We start from the raw sequence: 26078 nt of genomic DNA, 5'->3' as shown, positions 1-26078 counted from the left end.
CCTGACTTTAATTTGTTTTAATTAAACACATTGGACTCCAAATATCTTGAAGTACCTGTTTAAATCTTTTTCTTCATCAGGTCAGGAGTGACAAAGATTTGATCTCTTTAGGAAACAGAGGTTAGTGTCAGGCTCACCACAAGTTCAGTATTAATTACTTATTGCTATTTGAAGGAGCATGATTTGCACTCCTCCAGCTAGGTGGACAGGATTGGATGTTCTCTATATTTTAAAAAGTGATCATTTTGAAGGGAGTAAATTTGGGGGAAACTCTGTCCCCGTTGATTGATTTTTTGGGTAGCTGGGACATGCTGAAAATGAAACATTTCCCCAACAGTCAAGCCCAAGAGGTAAGTACTGAGACAAGAGAAACAAATCACCACGTGCCAAGGTCCAATTAATGTGAGCTGGAAAAACCCTCCTCCCCCACCACTGTCTGCCCCATCCTGAGCTCAGAAGACACTCTGATGTTCACACTAAACTGTGACGTGGATTATGTGCAGGACTCACTTCATCTGGAGCCCAGCCGGTAGGCACCGTGCAGGGTGCCCAGACACCGACACTGCACGATACGTGGGATTCCCGGGCACCGAAATCTGTCACTTGGTTTTGACATTTCCAAACAGTATCAGAACCTGACGTTAACAAAAGCGACGAGTTATGCACCACAAGTACACACAGTTCCTAGAATGTGCATTTCTTCTCTAATTCCACAGTTCTACATAAAGATGTGGGTAAAGGAGCTGTGGGGTGGTCAGTAGAGAATGCCGGTTCGCACACATTACTTATGCAAGATAATCTTCATTGCATATTGACCACAGCAGGCCAATAAATCCCCCTTATGGGGATTTAATTTCCAGCTTTTGACCTCTGGATGGAAAACAAGTGAATCATTTCCTCCTGCTAGATTTACACCAGAGCTAATCTCAATAAAGTGATTTGGGAATGGTGAGACTGGAAAAGGACTCTGGAAGAATCTATGGGGAAGAGGAAACAAACCAAAAAAAGGTCAGGGATCTATTTGCGACAAATCAGCAAATGCCTCCAAGTTACAAAGTCTCCTGGGCAGAGTTCGTAGGTTTTTGTGGATTCCCTGCTCCTCGGAGCCGTGACCCATCACCAAATGTAATCCAGCCAGCATCCTGGCTTCCGTGAACTTTTGTATTGTAGGAGGAGGCCGTTTGACTAGAAAGAAAGTGAAAGCTCTCCCAACAAACCTGTCACCCCACCAGAGCTCTAAAGCTGCCTTAGTCCATGCTGCTTAAGACATCACACGCAGTGGCAGTGGCTGTACCAACAACACCCTTTATTTGGGACAGTGAATGAACATGGGGTGCGGGTCCCTGGCAGGCTGCAGCATGGTGGACATGCACACTTGTTTCCAGGCTTCCTGGGATGTATTAGGCACATACTCTGAACCCCACACCTTTCTAGGACTTCCCAACTAGTCCAACGCTGTGGGCTGACACCTTCCTACATTTGGGGCTGGGCAAGGGGCCATGTGGCGTGTCCATGTGTCTACGTGTATCCGTGTGTCCGGAGGCCCCGCCTCAAGCCTGTAGCCAGAGCAGCAGGCGCGGTCAGTCCCTTGGGCCTTGATCAGGAGGGTGGAGCTGCCCAAAAAGAGATCGATACAACTCTGTCCTAGAAGACAAAGAAAACAAACTGGTAAACACACTAGTTACCTTTTCAAGGTTCAACAAGAACTGAGAAGACAGGAAATGTCCCATTCGGTTCAATGGCCAACACAGCCGTGTAATTAAAAATGCACCCCACCCCCTTACTCACAAATACAAAGAAAGAACTGAGAAGCAGTCAATCAAATAGTAAAATATGTAAATAGTCCGGTGTGGCTGGATACCTGTCTTCCGGGAATGAGTTTTCTATAAGTTTGCCCTTTACAGACAGGCTCTTCAAGTAAGAAAACAAGATTGAATATTTTAATAGGATGTATGAGACCGCTGCACGACGAGGAGGATTCAATCAGACATGGGATGTAGGGGGATATGATTTAGTTTTCATACATTTTCTTGGACTCGGCAGTACTTGAAAAACAATGAAAATGACCCAGCAACAAGATTCCAATTACTATCACACATGCAGCTGTTTGGTGGGAGAACCAAGGTTCCTCCCCACTCTCCTGGCCCCTTTTATCTATTTTCAATCTAATAAATAATTTGATTGGCTAATTTATTTCTAGAGCTGGGCTTCGAAATTTAGAAAATGATAGTATGCCAGGGTCTTGGGTCCCTGAAAATAAAGTATCCCTTCCAACCTCGGTTTTTGCTGTCAAATGTGACACACACACAAGCACCTGGCCAAAGTCCTCTATCAAGGCCTGGAAATCTAAGGGGTGGAGCAGGGTCCCTCCTGCCACTGGGGCTCCCAAACACTTTCCCCTGTGCACAGAGAGCAGGTTCTCCTTGCAGCGATCAGAGGAGCAGTGAACTTCTGAGGAAACATGGCCGGCCAAGGCAGGTGATCCATGGCTGCACTCGGTGTCAAGGTTGGGCCACCAACCCTCCCGGAGGGAGGCCAGGCACACAGGGCTATGGACATGTGCCAGCCAGGGAATGACCCCAGAAGAAAGCTGTGCCTGCTCTGTTTTATACTTTCAAGATCTAACCATAAAAGACAGCCTGCCACCCTGGCAAAGAAAATAGGCTTTTAAAAGTGTCATCGTCAGCAGGCCTGACTTTCCAAATAAAACACCAAACCACCCCCCCTTAAACAGTTATTTCGGTTTAACAAGACTAAATACAAAACCTTATTAGTCTGTTTCTGAAGTCATCCTGCTATGGTTGTGGACAGGAACAGAGGTACTACCATTAGAAATTCCAGCAATGGGGCAGCCCTGGTGGCGCAGCAGTTTGGCGCTGCCTGCAGCCTGGGGTGTGATCCTGGAGACCCGGGATCGAGTCCCGCATCGGGCTCCCTGCATGGAGCCTGCTTCTCCCTCTGCCTATGTCTCTGCCTCTCTCTGTGTCTATGAATAAATAAATAAAATCTTAAAAAAAAAAAAAGAAATGCCAGCAATAAAAATAGTGTATTAAAACTTCCAAAAAAAGGAAAACTCCCAGGGATGCCTGGGTGGCTCAGTGGTTGAGTGTCTGCCTTTGGCTCAGGGCATGATCCTGGAGTCCTGGGATCAAGTCTCGCATCGGGCTCCCTGTATGGAGCCTGCTTCTCCCTCTGCCTGTGTCCCTGCCTCTCTGTGTCTTGAATGAATGAATGAATGAATGAATAAAATCTTTTTTTTTTTAAAGATTTTATTCACTCATTCATGAGAGAACACAGAGAGAGAGAGAGCGAGGCAGAGGCACAGGCAGAGGGAGAAGCAGGCTCCATGCAGGGAGCCCGATGCGGGACTCGATCCCGGGTCTCCAGGATCAGGCCCTGGACCCAAGGCGGCGCTAAACAGCTGAGCCACCGGGGCTGCCCAAAATCTTTTTTTTTTTTTTAAAAGGAAAATTCCTAAAGAAGAAATTGTAGTAGCCCAAAATGCAGGCTGACTCTATCATGCAGGGGACCACAGGGCAGGCAGAGGGATTTTACCAAAGAATCTGCCAGCAGCCGCACTCTGGGTGATAGGGGATCAGTGGAGACTTACTGCTGTTTGAAGGCACGTGGTTTGGACTCGCCTGAGTCCGACCAGCTCTGAGGCCTACAGACAGGGGCCACTGGGAGCTCTGCTCTGTCTTTTGTTTCTCAGCTTTGCACAGCTGCACACCCGCCCACCTGCCCGCCCGGGCTGGCCTTCGAGCACAGGCTGGATGGAAGGCGCTTCTGACCAGATGTGAATGAGAGGCAGCGGCTTCCAGATCACCAGCTCCATCACATAAAGGACAGAAGTGCCCAGCGCAGGCTCCCAGGGACCACACCGTGGCCTATTTGCCACATAGTACCAGAATCTTTAGTCATTTCAACACACAAACTGAAACAGCCTGGAGGGAAGAGCAGCCACGGCAGAAAGGACAGGATGGATTTAGGGCAGTGCGGGCTGATGAGTGGCCCAGCCATCCCACTGGCCCTGTCCCCGGCCCGCGCAGACCCCATCACTGCCGCCCCAGCAACCCCAGGAAGCGCGGGGCCCAGGCAGCAGTTACTTGGCCGCAGCAGGGTTCACGTGTCAGCAGCGCAGAGTGAAATGTTGAAACCCATGTTTTCACAGAACATCATTTCACACTCAGGTGGACAAAGCTGACAAACATATGCAGCTGTTCGTGGCAGAGCAACCTGGAAGGCTGAGGGGTCTGGGATCTTCAAACAGTTTGAGAGACAGAGACTAAGAGTGAGAGATTATTCCAATCGAAAACCTCCTGTGTGATTGCAGCTCCGTGTCTCCCTCAGCCGCTGCCAGCATCCAGTGGCCACCTCTACCCTCCCAGCATCTCAACTTCCCCTGCTCCTCGAGGCCCCACCACCTGTTCCACTCTTACCATTGCTAACCACGAATCAGGTGGTGGCCTCAAACTGACTTCCTATTCCCTGCTCTACCCAGCTGTTTCAGACCCTGCCCCGCCCGTAACATAATGAAGCACCCCCTGCCCCCCTTCAACCCCCCCACTGAGGTTCTGTGCAGCAGGACATGACCCCCCGGGCTGGGGAACACCCTGGCCACTTGGGGTGTGTGTGGGCCAGGACCGGGCCCCGAGTCTGTCTGAACATCTCCTGCGAGAGTTTTACAGAGCCATGCACCCCCTTACATACAGAATTTTTCTCAATAAATAGTTACAAAGGACATAATTACCAGAATATTGTGAATACTAACTTTTGGAATAAAACTCTTACATTTCTTTTGTAATGCACCCAATGGAATGTATGTGCCATATTGTCTTGATACCCATCATCATTCATTTAAATAACACATAAACATACTCTTTAACTTGGAAATTTCACAGCATTCTCTCCTTTTTAAATTTGTATTTCCATTTGATTTTTCCCTACAGATTTCTGTCCTAATTGTTTTATGCTTCAAAGTCTTTTATTGATCACCCTATTATACTTCTTGGCCACAAAAAGTATGTAAATTGACACTTTTTGAAATTTCAGAAGTTGAAACAAAAATGTTTTAATTTCTTGACACCATCAGGCCCTAAGTAATTAAAAAAGTACTTCCAGATTATGTTATTATTACACATTTACTATTCTATAAAAACAATATATAGGACAACAGTACAAAACTGTGTAAAATGGTCCTAGAACTGCATGTCTTCATGATATGGATGGGGCGTGTCATGGACCCGTGGTGAATGGTATTTATCGCCAGAATGCAAGAGCACTCAGTATCCAGTGTATTCCTGTCTATTGGTTTTTGCAGACACAAGTGCAGAGAAACATTGTCACATGAACAAGTAGATGGGGACAGGGGAGTTTTGTTACAGCAACATCACCTGATTCTTTTGATTCCTTCTGAATTATATGCCCCTTGCCCCAAATCATATAATGACCTACCACCAAAAACTGATTTTAATGATCTGCCAGCTGACAGTTCAATTGGGTTCTCCTGCAATTTTGTTGAAAATAAAGACCTGGAACCCTTTGACTCACAGGGACTTATTACCCTCCATCCTCAATCCCTGCATCAGTACTGTGAGCTACGTTCTTGCTTGGTGCCCGGGGCTGGGAAACCTCCACGTCGGAGAGAGGAGGGGCTTGGGTGGGCCGAGTAGCAGATGGGAGGACAACGGTGACAGGTGAGACCAGAGACCTGGTGCATTCTCCAGCCCAGGTGCATTCTCCAACAGTCCCACTTGGGGAAAGAGTACACATCTGGAAATTGATGCTCCCAAAATGTGTATCTGCTTCCCCCTTGGGGAGTCTTGGCACACACACCCCAGCGTGAGGGCTCTGGGATGGGGAACACTGCGTCATCCCCAGACCCACACAGGCATGTGGTGTGGGGCCAGTGCTGAGGGAAAGGTAAGAGCATCTTCCAAGAAAAGGCACATGTCCACATCCCTTTCCCCATCCCAAGGAAAACAAAACTAAAAATAAAACTCAGTAATAAAGAGGCACCACGGGACGGCGGGTCAGACTGCCTTCTGCCGCACGGAACATTTTCCCTGCAGCCTCTTTCCTAACCGGGATTTAGCCATGCAGAGAAGCTCAACTATCAATCCTTCAGGTTAACCTTGTCTCCATCTGATTCTCTAGGGTAAGTGTATAGTTTAATACTTGAGGTCCCCTTAAGGCTATGCATAATGAACTTGGTTTAAAAAAAACCCATAATTCCTGCTCCCCATCACTTCAAGAATCAAGATTTGAACTGCTGAGTTGAAACGCCTTCCCCCACACTCCCAGCCTCAATGGCCAGTGGGAATGTCCACTGTGGAAAATGTATTAATGTCCATATCATGCAGGAGAATAACCTACGGAGTAATTAACAAGACATGGACCTAAGGTAGAAGGTCGATAGCAGGGGCCCTTCCTTGAATTAAAATTTAACTTACCCTTTATTGCAACCTACAAAAGCAAGTAATGAGCACTAACATTTTTATTTCTTTTAAACTGTCATTTAGGCTGTAGAGGGGATAATTACCTATCTCTAGTGTAGTAAGGTTTTATAACCCTTAGTGAGGCATTTTCTAATTTAATATTTTTACTATATTATCATAAAACCTGTTTCTAGAAAAAAAATGATTATGGATTAGCGGCCATTTTCCATAAAGACAATGTGTGTGTGCACGTGTGTGTGTGTGTTAGGATTTGGCTTATTTATGACACGACTCTTCTGAGGAGACGCAAAGTACCGCAGCTGAGGAGTGGTAAAGTGTGATCACCTGAGTGGTGGGTGAGGTGTGAGGTGGGGGCAGCATGCGTGTAAGACCGAGGCCCCAGGTGTGTGCAGCCCAGGGCTTTTCCTTCAGTCTTCCATGTGGACTTCCCGCTGACCGCAACATACTCCAGGGTCTTCTATGCCGTGTGGGCAGTTGGCACAAAGGGGCACGGGAGACCCGCACATGATCTGCGTGGGGCACAGTTTGCTCAATTTGCTAGGTCAGTAGCCTGCAGCATTGGGCTCCGGGAGGAGCTGTGCTGGCTGTGCTCCAGAACGCTGCATCCCTCTGACTTGGGGCTGGAAACCCCAAGCTCTACCTATCTGGCCCTGTGGCCAGAGGCAGGCACAGGGAGGAAAGAAAGCAGCATGCCACTGCTCCCTGAAGAAACCTGCACAACTCCCCAAGCACGCTGTGTTCTCTGAGTGAGTCTGACATGCAGGAGTCCTGAGCCAGTCTTCCCAATGTGCCAGCGGAGACAATACTGCTGCTTTCCTGATTAAAATTATACACATAATTTGCCCTTGATTAATTTGAAATTGTTCATTTGTTGCCTCATGGTGTGTGTGTGTGTGTGTGGGGGGGTGCTCTTTCCAAAATACACAAGCCACATCCCAGAACATGTCATGACCCTTCCTTCGTTCCACCCTCTCCCTGTCCACACGCACCCCAAGGACCCCTGGGTGCACACAGAAGTGGCGCAGCATCTGCTTCCGCTTCGTTCAAACCCTTGTGTGGCCATTTAAGGGTAAAAGATGAGGAAGCACACAAAGGGAACAAGAGACAGAGGGTTCCAACCAGCACAATCCTGATCGAATCCGAATCCTGAGGGGTTGGTATAGGAGCAGCCGAACAGAAATTCACACTGACCGGCAGGGTGATGGGTGACAGACATGTGCTCAGGAAAATCACTGGTGATGTTTCAGATGTCTGCCTTTTTCCACATTTGTGTTCTGAGAACAACATAATCACTAGAGCTGTGGAAGCTTATAAACACGATCAGATGTGGTCCCTGCCTCAAAATATAACACAGATGCATGATACATGCCCAACACCTGTCTGAATACCCATGTGAACTTCGATAGGCTTTGTGGAGGGCTGCCAGGATGTGCATGACAATAGCAGATGCAGGGTCGGGAAGGTGAACCAACCCAATACATGTGTCCAGGACAATCGGCCCACTCCATCAGGGGAGACATGGGAAGGTTCCTCCTAAGGCTGAACCCAACCATGCCATTGTGTGACTGCCGCCCACGGGCCCCTGACCCGCCAGAGCTGAGAGAGTGACAAAACCGATCGCTCTTCCCTACCTCAGCATTTTGACTATCTGAGGTTTTCTCCTAACTAAACTTGTTCTTTGCTAGGGGAAAAGAAACAGTTCCTCCATGCCGTGACGAGGCCTGGGGCTCTCCCGACGACGGTAAGGCCCTCCTGCCCTCCAGGCCAATCCTGACACGCCTGGTACAGACTGGTTGGTCCCAAGCGGGCAGGACAGGGCTTTACTCCCTCCTCCGTTCTCAGCCCGCACTTCCCCTGCCTTCACGGAGCTTCAGCTCTCTTCCCAATAGTGATCGAACAAGGTATCTTGTCAATGATTACTTGACACATACCAATGACACCAAATAAAGGGATCCTCCAGACCCTGACCCTCTAAATGCTTTGTGCTCAGCTCCCTAAAACATGAGACACAAAATGGTACCTTCCTTTCATCTTTTATTACTCCTGCTTCCTCCAACCCAAATCCATTCTATTCTGTATCAATGACTTTACAGGTGAGAGAAATGTGTTGGAGACATGCTTCTGTGACCTAACAGGGGAAATATATTGATCCAAATGGCAAGCAACTGCTCCAGGCTCTTCAGGGGCTGTGGTGGAGGGTAAACCCTAGCACGTCACAGCAATAGTATCAGAGGCTGAGGTTCGTGTTGGAACCTGTCTCTCTGAGACTGGACTGTTGAGGACGCAAGCCAACGAAGACACACATGCAGCTCGTAGAAGGAGACAGGACAACATACAGAAATTACGACAGTAGAAAACTTAGGATTCCTCAATGTAGCCAGAAGGTCAGCACTTAACTCACCCTCACTCTCCTCCCAACATCCCCCAGCAATGAAAAGTGAATCACAGGCTCCCTTCTTGAAATCTCATCACGGTTCCATAGCAAAACCCGACACCCCCCGCCTCCAAGAGATGAGATAAAAAGAAAAGGAAGCAACCTCGTTTCTTGACAGAATCAAGTAGCAAAGTAGCAGGCAGGACTCCGAGGATGCCCACATCCATCACTAATTACCTGAATCTGGAGACAAGGCAGGTCTCCCAGCAGCCGCCCGAGTAGGCCACGAGGTGGCAGTGCACGACGTGGTTGTAAGGACTCGGTCAGTGGCATGGCTCCCAGCAAACTGCGCCCATAAATTACCTAGTGTGTCTGTTCTCATCGCCATCCTCCCCGTGCTTGAAGGAGACTCTAGAAGGTCTGTTCCAAGTCGCTCTTTTGGTCGGGTCAGAACTAGGTCCTTCAAACCTCTGCCGATGCTTTTAGCCCTGCAGCTTTAAATTACAGACGGTGACATGTGGCCTCTGGCCTGTCTCCTAAAGATCAGACAGATTTATAAATGTTCAGAGGAGCAGGTTGAGGGCCCAAACAAAGGAACTGAGAGGCTTGGAAAAGGAAGGAGAGGGCAGAGGGCCAGGGAGGCACAGAGCAAGGGTCAAAGCTGCACTGGGCTCCTCACTTGGGCTCCTTCCTGGGTTCCCAAGTCAGCTATGTTCACTTCACTTGAACAAAGGGAGAAAAAGACTCGAAACTTCTGTCATCCCTAGTAGTAGGCTTTGAGTCTTTCAAATTCTTTTAAAGAAAAATAATTTACCTTGTTGGACTATCAAAAAAAAAAAAAAAAAAGAATAGTGTGTGTGGGGGAACCCTGGCACTCTAGACAAAAGGGATGTTGCCTCCTTTTCTGTGCATTAATATTCCATATTCCTGGGATGATTTCCACTTTCACAGTTTGACTGTTTTATAACAGATTTGATGCGAGAGAAGACAAATGGCCTCGCTAAGGAAAGACGACAAATCATCTCACCGCTTTTAGCAGGGTTTTCTCTTTATTTTTATTTATTTTTATTCTGTGGCTGGGCTGCAGAGCTCTCCGCCTTGCTGGAGATGTTTAATATTAACGTCAAGCCACCACGATCCTGGCAATAGAGTTGGCCGGTGTTGTGTTTACGGTTTTGTGACTGCTGGCTTCAGGAAGATGAAGCCCCTTGTTCAAACAGCAGCCCCTCTAACAGCTCCTGTTAAAAGCCTGGGGATGCTTCACTGCTTAGACGTGAATCACTTCCTCCGACCTCACTGAAGGGGAGGCTGACACACGAGTTACATTTGTGTCCCTATCAAGGCTGCTGCTGTGACCCAGGGCTGGGGGTGGGAGGGCGGGGGCATGTGCTGCATCTCTCAGCCCCAGGTTAACTCCTTCTTTTGGGGTTCAAAGTGCATGGAAATTAGTGAAGGTGTTTACTGGCAACCCACAGAGTTTCAGCAAGGCTTTCTAGGGCTTCTGGTAATCAGCCCAGGATCATACTTAACTAGAAAGCCCAGTACCGCTCCAAACAAAGCAGCGACCACTGAGCTGGCAAACACGAGGCACCAGCCCTGCCCTGCTCCTACCGAGGGTGGGGAGGGTGGGGTGTAAGGTACCAGAGTGTCCTGGGGCAAGGTGCCTGGTGGCTGACCCCTAAGTCCTGACACTCCCCGCCCTGGGGTACAAGGATCTTGCCTCTCCTTTGCTCCTCCTCCCTCTTTGTCTTTTTCATATTCCTCCAGCCGACAGGGACTGTAGACCTTCTCCTAGCTTAGACCTTCTCTTAGCTTCGGTTCTTGGCCCTCCTCTCTTCCCTCTCTCACCCACCCCCAGCAATCACATCCATGCCTCCAGCTCTAGGCTCTAACAATCTCCAGGGCTCTGACCCCCTCACCTAGGCACTGCACCCTCTGGCCCTGCAAGGCTAAGCTCGCTGTCACCTAAACTACCATCTATTAACAATGGCAGCGAATTCTTGGTCATTCATGTCCCACACCTAACTGCTTAATGGCAGGAAGCTGCAGAGTTATAGGTATCCATACCACATTTTCTGATTCAAAGATAAAACACACCCCGAGACAGAGCTCTGGCTTGGACAGTTTACTTTTATTAATTGACAGAATGAAAATTGATGCTCTCCATCTGTCAGTCTTCCTTGTTTTTTAATAGTATCCTTCAAAGAACTTCTTCCTCTTCTCTATAAATTGGAAATTGAGAAAAAAAGGTTTGTCCCAGACATTTGCCATGTAAACTTTCCCCCAGGAGTAGTGACCGGGACCCAGTAGCCTCTTGGGTCCCCCAACCTGGTTCACCAACCAGTCACTGAAGCCAGCAGTCTGATGACCTTGGCCAGCTAGAAGACTGGTTTTAAAAAGCCTCACTGCTAAGTACAAAAGGAGTAGTTTGCATCTCTGCCCCTGGAAGCTGGTGGAATCTGTTCTGTTGCATAGCTGCGCCTCCCCTGTAAGGCTGGGAGGCAGGCGAGGAGGCGGGAGTGCTGCCCAGTGCGTGTAGGAGAAAATGTGTGTAGGAGAAAATGTGTATCGATTTCTTCTTTCTCATAAAGAAGCACAAAGCACTGAAGAACAATCGCGCATCTCTGCGGCATTTCACATTCCACGTGAGACAAAGGCCCAACCCCCACCGGCCTGCGGAGCAGAAAGGGGAACCACACAGAGTGGCGGGCTCCCAGGCATCAGCGGCCACCATGCCGTCCAGGGCCACTGCGGGGACTCCAAGCACCTCAGGCCACCCGCGCCTCCCCTGCCTCTGATCAAGTAATTTTCCTCACTGGGCTGATGCTGCCTCATCTATATTGGAGAAGAAAGAGCCTTCAGTCTTATTTACCTTTTAAGTGGAGGTGCCCAGAGGGTAAAAGAGTTAATGTTTATAAAGTGTTCTGCTCCCCAGAGGGAGACAATGGATAAAACACAAGGTGTGGTTATGGCTCATTCAAGACCTCATTTCCAGGGTAGTTAGTAATAGCTTCCCATTACAAATGCAGTGCTTCCCGGCACCCTGGACTCAAGGTACCAAGAGGCGATGCCCTTTATCTAAATATCCTTTTTTTTTTTGGTTTGACACTTACTACCAACACTAAAAATAACAAAAGGTAACCAGGGACTATTATGCCTCGCTAATGCACACACAGAATCCATTCCACACTGTTTTCTTCTTAAACCACACAAATCCTGAAAGCAGTCCAAAACCCTGACTGGGAGCTGTAACTGGTCATCACAGAGCACTGTCTCTATATTCTCTGTGTTTCCACAGTAACTAATAACTTGTAGGACGGCCACCAGAAACCAGACTCAGGGTAGATCTCACAGCCAAGATGGACAGGAGGAAACCTCCTACAGAACACAAAGTTTATGATAGGTACTTTTGGAAGTGATAGAAAAAACAAAAGTGTTTTTGAAAGATCTTTGCCCAAGGTTCATCCTCCATAAAAATGACCTCACAAACTGTAAGTAAAGGGTTGGGACTGAGAAGTCACAGAGCTGGACTTTCATTTCTGGGGATCTTCCAACATGGCCAAGAGCTAAGAACAAAATACAGTGCTGGAGCTCAAGCAGGGCCATGTTTGGACTAGGAGACAACCCACAGCTAATTAGGGCATGACCTGGGAGGCAATGCACGTTGTGGCCTAGATGGGTACAAAGTGCTAGGGGAGCAAGAGAAAGGATATTAAAAGAGTTAGATAACTTGGAGACTGGAGTAAAAGAGGCAAAAACTTGTTCATCTGTCTTATAGGTCTGTGTGCAAAAATAGTCTTACCAGCAAATTGTAAATAGACTTATAAGCTGAAAGTCTTTAAAGGCATTTCAGACAGGAGACCCACAGCCAACTGTTTTCAGGTTTGCACCAAAACGACTATGTTTTTGCTGCAGGCAAAGGAACAATGACACAATATTTACCTAAATGCAAACATACATTTTCTTTATTTAGATCACTATACAGATTACATTTAAAACAGTCCTTCTCAGGGACACCTGGGTGGCTCAGTGGTTGAGCACCTGCCTTCAGCTCAGGGCATAGTCCCAGAGTCCTGGGATCGAGTCCCACATTGGGCTCCTTGCATGGAGCCTGCTTCTCCCTCTGCCTATGTCCCTGCCTCTCCCTCTCTGTGTCTCTCATGAATAAATAAATATTTTTTTAAAAATAAAATAGTCCTTCTCAGAAACAAAAAACTTAAAAGAAATTTCATTCTCAAGACTCTCATGAGCAAGAAGGACTATCTTCGCTTTATAAAGAAGAAGACTAAGCCACAGAGGGAAGCCTCCTCTGGGGTCGCACTGCATGAGTGCCAGGGCAAAACATGTGCTCAAACATCCTCCTGCTTAAGAGAGGCTGACATCAACTGGGAAAAGACATTGTATTGTTTTGCAAATAATACTTCTGATACAAAAATATATACAATAAGGCAAGATAAAACTGGAATCAAAATTAATGTATGAGGGACGCCTGGGTGGCTCAGCGGTTGAGGGTGCCTTTGGCTCAGGGTGTGATCCCAGTCCCGAGATCAAGTCCCACATTGGGCTTTGCATGGAGCCTGCTTCTCCCTCTGCCTCTCTCTCTGTGTGTCTCTCATGAATAAATAAATTAAAAAAATAAATAAATGTATGAGCATAAAACTTTGATACAAAAACAAATGAGACTATAGTAAACATACGCACACTGCTTTGACTTATAATTTAAGCATTCTTAACCCCGATTAAGTGCTCTTGTGAGCTGTAATAAATACCACTGAAGAACAAAGTAGGGGTTCAAGGAAGAGCAAACCCCCCAGCTCAGTGTGGAATGGGGAATCATAAGTCTCCCTGGAAAGGTTGGTGTTGGTCAAGGACTATGAACCTCACAACAGGAGACACCCCGAGTTAAGTGAGCAGAATTAAGAGACAGGAGTGCAAGGAGTGGTTGTGAGGGGTGTTGTGGGGATAGCACAAAAGGTATACAACTGAAATGTGTAACAAGGGAAGGAGGGAGCAAGGTCTTGAGGGGCAGGGTTAAGAGTACAGGTTCAATTCTATAGGCAAGGAGGAGTATCATCCTCTAAGTGGTATTCTAGAAAGATTTCATCTGGCAATGACATACAGACCCGATTAGATCAGACTGGGTGGTTAAGAGACTATAAAATACATACACAAAAAAAATTCTGCAAGAAAACACATAAAAGTATTCATGTTCAACTCTCAATAGCACCTAACAGATGAATTTTTCTTTGTCCTTTCTGTATTTTCCAAATTTTCTTCCATAGGCATGTATTGTTTTTATTACAGGAGGAAAAAAAAAAAGATATTTTCTTTAAGGAAAGTAGATGACAGTGCATATGACAGGCATCTGCATATGGCAGATGTAGAACTATAAAAGCAAGCTTACTGAATACTCTAAATCAGGTTTCAAAGCAGATTATAAGGTTTAGGGTCTTTGTATCAGAAGAATTGCGTAACCATAAGAGCAGGTCTAGAAATTCAGTGATTCATACTAAGATGTGAATGACTTGTTAAGTACCCCTGCCCCCATAAAAAAGCATCTCGATTTTAAAAGAAAAAAGGAGGGCAGCCCTGGTGGCTTAGCGATTTAGCACCGCCATCAGCCCGGGGTGTGCTCCTGGAGTTCCGGGATCGAGTCTCCCGTCCGGCTCCCTGCGGGGAGCCTGCTTCTCCCTCTGCCTGTGTCTCTGCCTCTCTCTCTCTCTCTCTGTGTGTGTTTCTCTCATGAATAAATAAATAAAATCTTTAAAAAAAAATAAATAAAAGAAAAAAGGAAAGGAAAAAAACCATTTTAATCCAAACGAATCTCCCCCCCTACTCACCCCAAACAAGTTTTTGATTGAGAGAAAGGTTCTTGGGCAGCCCGGGTGGCTTAGCGGTTTAGCACCTGCCTTCAGCCCAGGGCCTGATGCTGGAGACCCAGGATCGAGTCCTACATCTGGCTCCCCACATGAAGCCTGCTTCTCCCTCTGCCTGTGTCTCTGCCTCTCTCTCCTCTCTGTGTATTCTCATGAATAAATAAATAAAATCTTTAAAAAAAAAAAAAAGGAGAGAGAGAAAGGTTCTTATATGTATATTGAGGATGCAGAGAAGCAGCTTCCCTTTGGGGCCTCACTCCCAGACATTTCTAAAAGCTTGCTGATGCCTTGGAAACAGCAGCAGGTTTGAATTCACATTCCTAAATGCACATATCAGCTCCACCACTTACTTGCTATTTAACTTGAGCAGGTTACTAAATTGCTCTATGCCTCAGTATTCCCTTTTTCTTTTTAAAGTAGGTTCCAAAAAAAATTTAAAAAAATAAAAGCATTAAAAAATAAAGTAGGTTCCCCCCCCAACAGGAGTTCGAACTCATAACTCCAAGATCGAGTCGCATGCTCTACTGGCTGAGCCAGCCAGGCACCCGTATGCCTCAATATTCTTTTTTTTTTTTTAAGATATTTATTTATTTATTCATAGACACACACACAGAGAGAGAGGCAGAGACATAGGCAGAGGGAGAAGCAGGCTCCATGCAGGGAGCCCGACGTGGGACTCCATCCCGGGCCTCCAAGATCACACCCCAGGCCGCAGGCGGCGCTAAACCGCTGTGCCACAGGGGCTGCCCATGCCTCAATATTCTTATCATAAAAGGCAGAGAATGTCAATCACTTCAGTGGTTTCTTTTAAGAACTGAATGAAAAGGTATATGAAGGGCTTAATGCAGTGTCTGGTACATAGTAAATACTCAACAAGTGGAATATGATGTTATTATTCTGTGTTGTCTCATTGCCAATCAGAAATCGGGAAGCTGACTTAGGGTGGATAACTCAGAGTAAAGGATGAATGCACTTAGAAATGGTCTATATATCTTAGCAAACTAACGTTGGCTCAGTGATCATTGTGGGAAATGTAGGACTTAATCTAAATTAAGGGGAAAAACATTTAGCTATTGCCTACCCACTTACAGGATACTTAGCTGTGATTAATATGATATTTTAAGATATTATATTTTAAAAGATAGTAATAATAAAATGCCATAACTTAAAAAACAGTAAGTCCTTAAGAGAAACATTTCCATCCACTTTAAAGCATGTGAAAGATCCCTATGGGGGAAAAAAAGGATTCACAATCCTTTGAAGAAATGATAGGAATTTAACCGAAATGAAAACTATAGTCAAGAAACCCATTTTGAGGAAAAATTTATCTGTTCAACATCTACAATCTCTTTCTAGAAGATGTACTTTTATCACTCTACATCCTGCTTGGAACCAAGGCTTCAATTTGAGAATGCAAATTCACTAGAATTATATAAGACCGAGCAGCAGCAAATCAGGAAAAACTGAAGAAACAATCACAGTTTTCAATCCAGTTTTAAAACTCTGGCCCATGTCTCATCTTTGAACTTGAGAATGTTTCCTTTGTCCTTTCTGACATTACCAGAGGAGGAAGGCCCCATGCCTCCTATCTCTGTGCTGGACGCCATCTTTAATGATGATATATGGGGGTCCTTTCCCCTCAGCACTGCTGGGGGGTCAAACATGTGATGCTGCCCGTCTGAGTATCAACAAGCGAATTATAAACTGTGTCAATCCGAGTTAATGCAAAGCTGTAATCCTCTTTAACAAGAGATCAAATCACTGCTGTGAGTTATGTTCATTCTGTAATCTGATAAGGAAGAGAGGGAACCTCTAATAAAAGAGTAATGGGAGCCTTTAATGATGCTGGTAAAAGGCAGCACCAGTGAAAATATTGCTCTCGTTCCTGCTGATTAGATCAATGTTGCATATTTGCCTGGACTTGTTTCACCTGTCAGAATAACCTGTGTCTTTTTTAGGAGATAAGAAACCTCAGAGAAAGCAGCTGTATGTATCTTAACCATTCTTGCTTACAAGTTTTTAACTAACGAGAAATGCTCCACGGAGGGTACTTCTGGGGTTATTAGCTGATGTGCTCTCAATGCCGAGCAAACTACACCAGAATACTTGACCATGATGCAGTGCATATTTCTATTAAATAAAGGGGTAAAAAGTAGGCAAATGGAGTAAAAAATGGCCCACATAACCTCTGGGTTACCAACTGTGGGGGAAAAATATTATCAGGAGAGTGGGAGAATGTGCCCATGTCTAGGGTGCAGACCCACACACAAAAATGGCAAGCCGAAGATAAATTGCCTGTACGAATTCTATTATACCAAGGCACCTCAAGAACAACGTGGCAGTGATATTGACAAAGCACTTTACAAGGCTGGATTACCTTTGTACATTTCCTTTCTAAAACTCCAGATGTAAAACAATTATGTATTTGGTGCTTAGTGGTTATCATTAAAAGATCTTTTCCTGGTTCTTTTTTAATGCCAGCAGCTTCATAGAAGGAGTGGGAAAAATGGTTCTTTATTGTGGGGGAGGAAACTGGGGGCTAATATGGAAATTCTTACTGTTTCTATTGAGAATTTCTTTTAAGTTCTTTGCAAGGAACAGGGCATCCATAAAGTGTTAATACTGCTATCATTTTTGTAGTAAGAAACAAAGCTTCTCAGGAAATATAGTCAGCTAGCCTTAGTATGGGTGGTACCAGAACTGGGTTTGCGTCAGAAGCATTGTCCAAAGCAGCAGTGCCAGCAAGGTGAGCACCAAGTTTCTATGATGCACATGCAGCTGCTAGTTGCCGCTGAGACCCTTACCGTGCTGACAGCCAAAATGCTCCATGGAGGGGCACACGTGGATTCCCTTCCCAAATCTGAGGCGGCAGCCAGCTCAGAATCTGCTTCTATTTGTCACATCAGATTTTACATCTGACCTCCGTCAATACAAATGAAGAAGTAACTTCTTTAAAAAAGTCTTGCCTCAGAGGGTCTTTGTTTTCTTCCATTCATTCATTTATTTATGATAGTCACACACACAGAGAGAGAGAGAGAGACAGAGAGAGAGAGGCAGAGACACAGGCAGAGGGAGAAGCAGGCTACATGCAGGGAGCCCGACGTGGGATTCGATCCCAGGTCTCCAGGAGCACGCCCTGGGCCAAAGGCAGGCGCTAAACCGCTGCGCCACCCAGGGATCCCCTCAGAGGGTCTTTGAAAAACACAGGCAAATTTCTACCACCTCCAAATTCTTCATTTTGTTAGAACCATAGTAAGAGATCATCTGAATTTTCATGTCAGACACTCTGGTCTCAAAGCACCCCAGGGGATTCACACCACATAAAGTAAGCTCTATTTCTAAAATACTGATAAGTTTAGAATAACTTCAGTCGTCAGAGAAATGAACAGCAATCCTGTAAACCATGCAAGTATCACACTGACCTGTTCTTGGTGGTAACAATGGGCTTAGAGGGATTCTCTCCCAAAGAGACACCACATGTTTTTTCTCCCTTAGCCCACTGATAACCCTGTCTCTACAGTATCACATTATACTTTACCCTCTTAGCAAAAATGACCCTAAGGGGCAAACAGCAGCTGCTCTGGAGTTGAGCTGCCCTGCATCAAAACTATCAAGGGCTTGGCAAAGTCAACGATCATTTTTAGGCTCAGAGTAACACATGGGCAAAGAGTGATTTCTTTTGTTTTCTCTAGATACTGGGTATGTTCATCAAGCCTGCAATAGAAACCACCCGCCTACCTCCTAATGGAGTAAAGACCTACTGGACATATGAAGTATCAAGGGTTACATGAGACTTTCAGTAACATGGGAGACCTGAAAGCACATAAAAGGCATTTAAATTAGTATCCAAAGTTTATCTACAAAGAAATGCCCCCAAAGGGAAATCTGGTAACAAGGGGACACAAACTGGCTACTTTGCATTTAAAAGGTTTTAAAAAAAAAATAGATCGCTTGAAGAGAAAAATTCCTAGCATGAGAAAAGAATATGTATCAGCAGAAATTAACTAAATAGATAAAACTACACAGACCACATCACAGGAGAAACAAAATGAAGATGCCATTGCCTTCTTTTAAAGATCCTTTTAAAGATAGCACTTCTCTCTCCACTAAGGGTATTTTAATACCCTGTGTTAAAGATCTCTTCTATCCTCTCCCTTAATGAGAACTATGTTCCAGTTTCAATTCAATTTGACCAAGTGCAAAATTTTTTTTAGCTCAAATAGGATGATTTTAGCTCAAACTGGGAATTCAAGAAAGAGTAAAACAGCCCTCAGATTGTCTCCCTCTTCCCATCCAAAAACCGCAAGCACTGGGGCTCTAGGCATGTGTGGAACAATGAACTGAGAACAAGGAACAAAGAGAAGGGGTTCTCTCTTCAGACCCGGCTAAGGTAGGAATCATAGGTGGAACTGTCTCTGGGAATAAGAAATCAAAGTGCTAGAAAATGTATGCTTATTTTACCATAATTTAAAAGGGGAGGGGCAGCCCCTGTGGCCCAGCGGTTTAGCGCCACCTTCAGCCCAGGGCGTGATCCTGGAGACCCAGGATCGAGTCCCACATCGGGCTCCTTGCATGAAGCTTGCTTCTCCCTCTGCCTGTGTTTCTGCCTCTCTCTCTCTCTCTCAAATAAAATAAAATAATAAAATAAAATAAAATAAAATAAAATAAAATAAAATAAAATAAAATAAAATAAAATAAAATAAAATAAAATAAAATAAAATAAAATAAAATAAAATAAAAATAAAATAAAATAAAATAAAATAAAAATAAAATAAAAAGGGGGCAGAGGGTAACGGGAAGAGACACCAGTATTTAAAATGTATTAAAAAGCCAGTTTTATCCATATGGTCCATAAGGCAGAAACCATAAGGAAGAGATCTTTCATTCATGTACTTCAATAGAGAAATAATCAGGACTTTCCCATTTCCTCTATGTATTATATATATAATCTGCAAACTGAAAATGTCCTTTTTTGTTGTTGATACAAAGCAGTATAAGGTTACAGCAGAAAAATTTCAAACACTGGAAATACAGAGACTAGAAAGTAAAGTGTGTTTTCTACTCCTCTCTACCCAAGCAACAAGTATGTGGAGTCTGATATCCATTATTTCAGAGCTTTTTTACTTTTTTATATAACTTCTATGAATGTATTCTCATGGTAAATAAGTGGACCAAAATAAAAGGATAAAGAACAAAACACTTGAGTTTCCCTCCCCCGTCCCTCATGCCATTCCTTCTCCACAGGTAAATGTCAATACTGTGATGTGTGGTCTTCCCACACATTTCTCTCACCACTGTAACATATACACAGATATGTATACTTAGGCCTGTTTAATCTTTATTTTCAAAACATAAGTGGATCATCACATTACAAGCACTGTTTCTTTTTCTAGTTAATAACCTGGAAATCTGACAGTATAATTGATTTTTTTAAAGGTTATCACTTTTTTTCTATCATACATACCTATTCACTCAAAATGTGGATTATATAATATTGTATTTTTTTTTTTAGATTTTATTTATTTATTCATGAGAGACACAGAGAGAGAGGCAGAGACACAGGCAGAGGGAGAAGCAGGCTCCATGCAGGGAGCCCGACGCGGGACTCGATCCCGGGTCTCCAGGATCAGGACCTGGACCGAAGGTGGCGCTAAACTGCTGAGCCACCTGGGCTGTCCCTAATATAGTATTTTGTACTTGGAGATTATGTCATGGCAATACCTTTAGTGCCACTTCATCATTGAACAGCTGTTTATAATTTCATTAAAAGATTTTACTGTGATTTATTTATTCAGTAAGCAACTACTTAAGGTAAGCAACTAGTTATTTTCCCCCATTATAAACCATGTTGCAATAGAGATTCTTGTTTTGTTCTGTATTTCCCATTTACTTATTTATTTTTAAATAGTTTTTTAAAGATTTATTTATTTCGGGGGGGGGGCAGAGGGAGAGAATCCCTCAAGCAGACTCCCTGCTGAGTGTGGAGCCTGATGCGGAGCTCAATCTCACAATCAATTAAATCATATTTATTGATTTATTCTTTACCAAAGTACAGCTGACACACAATATAAAGATTCTTAATACAAATATGTTTGCCAACTTATTTCCTTAGATCAATTTCTAGAAGTAGCTTTTTCTGGGTCAACAGATAAGTATATATTTAAAATTCTGCCAAATAAATAAATAAATAAATAAATAAATAAATAAATAAAAAAAAAAAAAAAAAAAAAAAAAAACTCTGCCGCCCATTGCCAAATAGCCCTCGAAAATCATTTTGCCAATTACATTCCCAACAGTGGTATATAAAAGTGTCTGTTTCCCCACACCATCAACACAGGAGATTACCAATCTTTTCATGTTTTATAATTTAATAGGAAAAATGAAATCTCATTTTAATCTGCATTTCTTTGATTAATGAGGTTGACAGTCTTAGTTTTTTAGCTATTTGAGATTTTTTTTATGACTTCTAGGTTGGTTTGTTGACCTGCTTTTTGCCCATGATTTTTACTGGGATTCTTAGAAACTTGTAAAAACTCTTTTACATATTATTTTACATAGTAAAGAAAAATGCTACGCTACATATCAAACCTTTTCTTGCCAGTTTGTCATTTGCTTATCACTTTGTTTTCCGATGTCTTTTTTTTTTTTTTAAGATTTTTTTTTTATTTATTCATGAAAGACACAGTGAGAGGCAGAGACACAGGCAGAGGGAGAAGCAAGCTCCCTGTGAGGAGCCCAATGCAGGACTCAATCCCAGGACCCCAGGATCACACCCTGAGCCGAAGACAGACACTCAACCACTGAGCCACCCAGATACCCCTCAATGTCTTTTTCAATATGGACTTTCAGAAAGTCAGATCTATTAATATTTTTCCCTATGGCTTCTGACCTTGTTGTCATCTTAGAAAGTTCTTCTCTATCTCAAAATCATAAAAAATTCTCCATTCATACATGTACACCAAAAATGACGTACCTGTAACTTAGCAAAACCAAAATTATTCATTTGAGGAAAAGTACAATGCACTGATATTGATGTTTTAACACCTATGAAAGTTTCCAATTCCTCAGTGATATTTTGTGGCGTACAAACTAGGAGACAAAACAGTACAGTAGCAGACTGTCACCAGTTATGGAATTACCTAAAGGGAAACAAAATAGGCCAAGCTATGACTGCCTCCTTCTGCCCTGAGAGTTTGGATACTAGAAGCTGAGAGAGCTAATGCCCACTTACTCTACCCATAGTTAATCTGGCTTATTCAGACTATGGAGCATGAGCTGTAATGTAGATGAATGCTTCTTCTCCTTAGGAAACACAATGGAATAGGAGTATGCTGTGGTGAAAACACATGCTTCATTCTCCAGCTATAAGACTTCTATTAAATTCCTTGTTAAGTGGGCTAAACAAGCTGGAGAGGGCAGCCTGGGTGGCCCAGCAGTTTAGCGCCGCCTTTGGCCTAGGGTGTGATCCTGGAGACCCAGGATCAAGTCCCTTGTCAGGCTCCCTGCATAGAGCCTGCTTTCTCCCTCTGCCTGTGTCTGTGCCTCTCTCTCTCTCTTTCTCTGTGTGTGTGTCTCATGAATAAATAAAAACTTAAAAAAAAAAAAAGCTGGAGAACAATGCTGATAATAAGCAATCAGTCCACAAGGGACAGCCTTTTCTCCTCCACAAATACTGAATGCCAGAAGGACTATTACCCAACAAACATACCCAACCCCTTCTCCCTTGCCTGTACCGGAAATAGCAAGATAGCACAGTTTTAACCAATGATATATAAGAAGTTTGGAGGGGATTCTGGGGAAGCTTTTACTTTTCTGATCAAAGAAAGCAGGTAAATCTGACACTTCTTCCTTCTCTTCCTGCCCTGAACACCATTTGATGGCTAAAACTGCAGCCGCCATCTTGGGTCCAGAAGGGAAAGACCAAGGGATGCTGGCCCTTCTATCACTGAGAAGGGAAAACCACTACCAGTAATTACATGCTACCCCTAAAACTCTCCTGTCAAAAAAAATAAACTCTCATTTGCTTATGCTTCTGTATGCAAGTTTTAAGATTTTCACAGATCAAATCTAACATAATCCTAAATAATACAGTTATTTTCAAATAATCTTTGGATAGCATTTGTTAGCAATCCTCAGAAATTATAAGGAATAAATAAGATTCAGGAAAACTAAGTGCCTCTGGGATATTAGGTGGTTTAAGAAAAATCCCAACTAAGAAGGACAACAAGTTGTTTCTAAATGATCTAGTGGTAATACTGTACTCAAGAGATGCCACTAATACTTACACTGAGCTTCACTTTATGCCTGGGGTAATCATGTTTCCTTAATGGGTTTGTTTTAGTTTTTGAGCATCTACTTTTCCTTTTCTATTGATATAATTTTCCATGTTGTCCTGACAGGGATTTTAAGTTGTACTCAATTTACTCTGTAATTTCAAAAACACAAACTAGATCCAGAAATAAGTGGAAACAAACAAAAAACCTCAGCCAGACAAAAGCATTCACTTGTAAAGCACAGGAGAGCTAAGTCACAAAGTTCAGGGACCCCTGGGTGGCTCAGTGGTTGAGCATCTGCCTTTGGCTCAGGTCATGATCCCAGAGTCCTGGGATCGAGTCTCACATCAGGTTCCCCGCAGGGAGCCTGCTTCTCCCTCTGCCTATGTCTCTGCCTCTTTCTGTATGTCTCTCATGAATAAATAAATAAAACCTTAAAAAAAAAAGTCACAAAGTTCTGAGTATAAATGTACTCAGAACCCTGCATAAGCTCTTTTGTACTCAAAGTACTGAACAAATGCAAACAAAAAATAAGTAATCATTGTATTCACCTAAACCTGCAGATCTACTACGTTTTAGGGCAGGAGAGAAAATCTGATGGGATTTAGTAGCAAACAAAATAATCTCAATTAAAAAGATTAAATGTATTTTGATATATAAAGCTGGCAAAACCCTTATGTGCTTAAACCAATACTTTCACTTGATAAAGATTTATGTTTATATATGTCTACCAATAGGGCGCGCCTCGGGGGCTCAGGCAGTTAAACATCTGCCTTTGGCTCAGGTCATGATCCCAGGGTCCTGGGATTGAGTCCTGCATTGGGCTCCCTGCTCAGCAGAGAGTCTGCTTCTTTGCCCTTCCCACTGCTCATGCTCCCTCTCTCTCAGATAAATAAAAATCTTAAAAAACGGGACCCCTGAGTGGCTCAGCAGTTGAGCATCTGCCTTTGGCTCAGGGAATTTTCGTGGGACCCAGGATTCAGTTCCATATCGGGCTCCTTGCAGGGAGCCTACTTCTCCCTCTGCCTGTGTCTCTGCCTCTCTTGCTCTGTGCCTCATTAATAAATAAAATCTTTTAAAAAGATTCTTAAAAAACAACAACAAAACCCACAATGTCTACCACAACATTATTTACAATAATCAAAAATCATTTAAATTCAACAATTAGTGAATGGCTAAATAAGTAGTATAAAAATATTACACAGTCATTTACAATTTTTGAACAATGTTACTGACACAAAAATGCTCACAGTATATAAAGAACTAAAGAAAGAATTCACAATAGAACTTTAATTATGTTCTATAGGAACATTCTCAAATGGAACTCATAAAGACTGAAAGGAGGGGCACCTGGCTAGCTCAGTCAGCACAGCATTTGACCCTTGATCTCAGGGTCATAAGTTCGAGCCCCATGTTGAGTGTAGAGACTACTTTTAAAGAAATAAAAAGACTGAAATATTCAGAGATGCTACAAGTGGCTCTCTCCTGCATGTGTGTATATATTTACACACACATTTCCTAGCTCCCTACACTGAGACAGCCTAGGAACAGTGAAACCCGGTGATAATGAACACCCTTAGCACACAGATCTTGGTTTCTAAATACCACAATCCCCCCAAAAAAATCAGAGCTCCCTGGAAAAAGACTGATTCCAGGGCTAGAACAGGGAAAGTATAAGACAAACCTAGAACACCTTGCTGTGCCACAAAATAAGAACATACTCAAGGAATGGGGACATTTCAAAAGGACACAAACCAGCTTCCATTAACATGGAACCATTTCAAAAAAAAATAATGACAGTAATAGATAATAACTTATTGAATAAAATAGGAAAGCATGAGTTCACCCTGATATAAATGAATAAATGAACGGCAAATAAATGAAAGAGAAGGGATATGGCTAAATAAGTAATATAAAAATATTACATTGTAATAGAATGACAACTAATAAATACAGAAAGAATCAGTCTTTTACAAATCAGTCTTTTACAAATCAGTCTTTTACAAATATTAATTGTAATATTATGAGGATACATTTTTTGCATATATTTCTATTTTGTTTTATTTTATTTTATTTATTTTTTTAAAAGATTTTATTTATTTATTTATTCATAGAGACAGAGAGAGAGAGAGAGAGAGGCAGAGACACAGGTAGAGGGAGAAGCAGGCTCCATGCAGGGAGCCCGACACGGGACTGGATCCCAGGTCTCCAGGATCACACCCTGGGCTGCAGGCAGTGGCAAACCACTGTGCCACCGGGGCTGCCCTCTATTTTGTTTTGGTTTATAAAATGAGCATGTACTTCTTTTGTGAAATATATATATATATATATAGCCTTACCAAACACAACATAATGCCCATCTCTAGAGCAGTCTCCTTTTAATAAGGCAAGCATATGCACAAAAGCCCCAACCACATAAAGCAAGTGTCCTGACCCACGTTTTTGTCCTAGAGAAAAGCCTTGATGTCCTAGGCAGATAGCTAACGTTAAAAGCAAAACAGCAAAGACAAAAAAACACTACCAGAGGCAACATTGATATTTACAGAAATTTTGTTTTGGTTCTACAGTAATTATGGGGTGAAGAGATGTGACAAGGACCCTTACTATGATGAGAATGACAAATGGTTAACTGATAAGAAGAAATGGAGAGGGTGACAGGCTGTAGAACAGGTCAATATCAGGCTGTCATGGAGCCATTTGAGACACATAATTAATCTATTACTCACCTGGCATCATCATTCATTGTAGTATGGTCAATAGGTGCCATGAAGCTCAGTAGCTTGCTAAGGACATGAAACCTAAAAAAAGCAGGAAATAAACAGGCAGCAACATTAGTAACTATTAACCTAGAAAAGGACACACGAGCTAACATACTCCAGAACTGATTACAGGAACATTTGGCTCTGGAGTAGAAAAGAGAATAATTCATAGGCACACACTGATCATAACCGTTATTTCCCTGTTTTTCCTTAATGTTACAGGAGAGATGTGTGATAACAGCACATTGTACATGACAGTTCAACACATCCATTTACATCATAGTCCCAAAAAAGAGTTAACACACTTGTGGCCCTCAGCAATATATTAACCCTTAAAC

The 26078-nt window shown here is 43.5% G+C and overlaps 1 protein-coding gene across 8 annotated transcripts in view; it reads right to left on the bottom strand.

The window, feature by feature from the left end:
* Positions 1-26078, bottom strand: part of AATF (apoptosis antagonizing transcription factor) — a 109506-nt gene that overhangs the window by 2734 nt on the left and 80694 nt on the right. Inside the window, exons 11-13 of one of the 8 annotated variants that reach the window (XM_038548028.1) lie at positions 25708-25779; positions 9196-9326; positions 1286-1644 (exon numbers count right to left, since the gene is read on the bottom strand). In XM_038548028.1, the coding sequence (XP_038403956.1) occupies positions 1445-1644; positions 9196-9326; positions 25708-25779 (403 nt within the window). In that variant the 3' untranslated portion in view covers positions 1286-1444. Of the gene's footprint in view, positions 1-1285; positions 1645-9195; positions 9369-11017; positions 11055-12628; positions 12742-25703; positions 25780-26078 lie in introns of those variants that run through there. The other 7 variants (XM_038548029.1, XM_038548030.1, XM_038548031.1 and 4 more) reach the window with 7 other exon arrangements.

Source organism: Canis lupus, chromosome 9, assembly GCF_011100685.1.
Source record: "Canis lupus familiaris isolate Mischka breed German Shepherd chromosome 9, alternate assembly UU_Cfam_GSD_1.0, whole genome shotgun sequence".
NCBI lineage: Eukaryota > Metazoa > Chordata > Mammalia > Carnivora > Canidae > Canis > Canis lupus.
The sequence above is the reverse complement of the archived record's forward strand: the minus strand, read 5'-3'. Positions and strand labels throughout refer to the sequence as shown.